This window comes from Egretta garzetta, unplaced genomic scaffold (genome assembly GCF_000687185.1).
Source record: "Egretta garzetta isolate BGI_Z169 unplaced genomic scaffold, ASM68718v1 scaffold151, whole genome shotgun sequence".
Classification (NCBI taxonomy): domain Eukaryota; kingdom Metazoa; phylum Chordata; class Aves; order Pelecaniformes; family Ardeidae; genus Egretta; species Egretta garzetta.
Window position 1 is genome coordinate 2,640,024 of NW_009258615.1, and position 2,727 is coordinate 2,642,750.

The window sequence follows — 2,727 nt, forward strand, 5'->3', positions numbered from 1 at the left end:
GGGAGGGAGACAAAACCCTCTTGGTTCCCTGCTGCCGTAACCAAGGTCTTTCCCCTGCCAAGCTGCTCTGTACAATCAGAACTCTGAGTCATAGGGCCGGTTGGTTCAAAGGAGCTTGCCAAATCAGTACCCAAAATACATATTTGATATTTAGTCCAAACTGTTCTATACTCATCTAATAGATTAAATGGTACTGAAAGTCATTGTGCTGTAGACCACTGATTTCCTGCAGAAGTAGATGGCTTAATCAAAATTTCTCTCTGGGTTTTTGTGATTCTACCACCTTTGACTTACTGGATCTTCCAGTTTCTTGAGCTCCTCCCAAAATTGAGTTCAGTCACCCTCTACTTTGAAGGAAAAGACTGGGCACATATTCCCCCACCTAGGAGAAATTTGCAAGAAAGTGCCAGTAGCTCAGAGTACATCATGCAATTAATCTTGCAGAATTCATCATGAATTTTCCCTCAAAGGGGAAAGGAGCAAAGGGGCTGCTGGTTTGGTTTTGTGGTTTGTTTTTTTTTTTGACTTAAGAGGGAAAATTATTTCAAGATCCAAAGAGAAAGCAGTATAATAAGGAACTGTTTACAGGCATGCATCTGTGTTTCTTTGTGGTACCCTCTCCTCCTTTGTGGCTTCCATTGGCCAGATCTCTGTGCTCACTCAGAAGCAGCCCCTGGGATTCCTGGGGCTCTGCTGGGAATGGTGACCAGCCCCCTGTGCTCCACCTCTCCCATCTCCAGGCTCTTCTGAGGAGCCGGCAGCACAGAGGCCTGGCACGCAGAGGAGGCTGCAGCGCTGAAAGATGACTTGACCTCAGCTACAGATATGCTTTTGTTTTATAAACAAACTATATCAATACTATCTTTTTCTTTTTTTTTTTTATCGTTTATTTCAAGTAAATTTGGTTACCTGAAGTGCCTAGGTCCTGTGACAGTGCATTTACAATCTGACAGCTATTTAAGATAATATGTAAGAAATAAGCCAGTGAAAGGGATGTTTTCAGTAATCTGTTTTTACTAATTTTGCACCTGAAGGTAGACAACACAGATGCAGAAGGAAGACTGCTGTTAGCGGATGCTCTCTGTTATGCCCACAATTTTAATGCAAGGGCTATTGTGAATGCTGCAACATTAACAGGTAAGCAATCTCCCTTCCCTGCTCATTTTGCAAGTCAATTGTTACTCTCATTAATTGGGCTGTGGATTAGTTGCACTATGTACATAAAGCCAACCTGAATTTGAAGGCAACTGAGATGATTTCACATGTTGTAGGAGAACAGCCAGCACAGTTTACGCTCTAAGAACTCGTACAGCTGCCCCGCGTGTCTGGGACTGAGGAGGGTATTGGCATGCAGGGTACGCGCTCAGCAATGTAGATGAAGTTGGGCCAGCCCGACTGAGCTGGAACAAAGAAGAACGGGAAAACCTATGCAGACTTCGATGTTTCTGCGTAGTGTTTCCCAGTGCTTCCATTTCTGAGCTAAGCCTTCCCAGCTCCCAGAGCTGGGTGATGCAGAGATACTGGCGTGGCTATGGAAGAATCCTGCCAGGTCCATACGGCACTAGCCATGCTGGAGCCAAAACAGCTTCTTTGTGAACGGCTTCCTGAGCTCTGACCTACCCAGCACCAGTTCTTCCATGGTGGGAGATAGCTCAGGTCTTTGTGATTCTAATTAATAGCGTAGGAGAATCATCATCTTCCCAGGAATTCGTTTGACTGAAGTATCTCTTACTTTATGTGCACTTTGCACGCTTTCAGGCATAATAAAATGTGCTTTAATTGTTTCATCTCTGCAGTTGTATCTGAATGAGGTTACAATTTTAAATTTAAAACCAGCACTGTGTTTGCATTTCATGAACTGCAGTAACAAGCTGTTGTGGATGAAGTGACTGTAGCTGAAATGAGAGCAAACATGGAAGAGTAATTCAGACAGGAGTCCACTGTGTTGCTTAATGCATATGCTAAGCAAAATAATTCTCTTTCTATATATTCTCTACTAGTGCTTTAAACTATGTTCCATCAGTTTTACCAGTTCCAATGCTGTGGAAAATGTCAATAAAAAGAAGAGAAGCTGATTTTAACATCATTGGCTTGTATAAAATGATTCCCATATAAAGGGCATGATAGAAGTTTACTCCTACTATAGATTACTCCATGTTTGGGATCTTTGGGCACCAAGCAGGAAGGAGGAGAGCTCCTGTAGAAATTTCTTTGACATACCATTTTATTTAACTACTTTTTTTTTTTTTTTTTTTAATCTCACTGAGGATTGAGTGTTGGCATTAGAGAAGCAGTAATGTGGCATCAACTAAATATGTATGTAATCCCTCTGGTTTAGGCATGGTTTAGTATTTGATAAGGATTATTTTAAATGAAAGTGAATTCACATATGCTGTGTAAAAATCTATACAAGTGAAATTCACAAAAAGGAAAGTATCAGCTCAAAATTGTAGAGGTCTATAAATTGGAAGAAGTCTACTCACTTTTATTGTTTCCATAAAGAAAATATAATTCAGATTTTTTAATTATTATATTTATTTTATTTTATTATTAGATTTTTTTATAAGACACTGTTATTGTTATTCTGTGATGGTGTGACAACAACAGTGGACAAAGGAAAAACAATGGATGTGATCTATCTGGACTTCTGCAAAGCCTTTGACACGGTCCCCCACAACATCCTTCTGTCTAAATTGGAGAGCTATGGATTTGATGGGTGGACTGTTC

The 2,727-nt window shown here is 40.6% G+C and overlaps 1 protein-coding gene across 1 annotated transcript in view; it reads left to right on the forward strand.

The window, feature by feature from the left end:
• LAP3 (leucine aminopeptidase 3) overlaps positions 1-2,727 on the forward strand; it is a gene marked incomplete at its 5' end in the record, with an annotated part of 17,074 nt that overhangs the window by 11,712 nt on the left and 2,635 nt on the right. Inside the window, one exon of the mRNA XM_035903461.1 lies at positions 1,035-1,137. Within this exon, the coding sequence (XP_035759354.1) occupies positions 1,035-1,137 (103 nt within the window). The remainder of the gene's footprint in view (positions 1-1,034; positions 1,138-2,727) is intronic.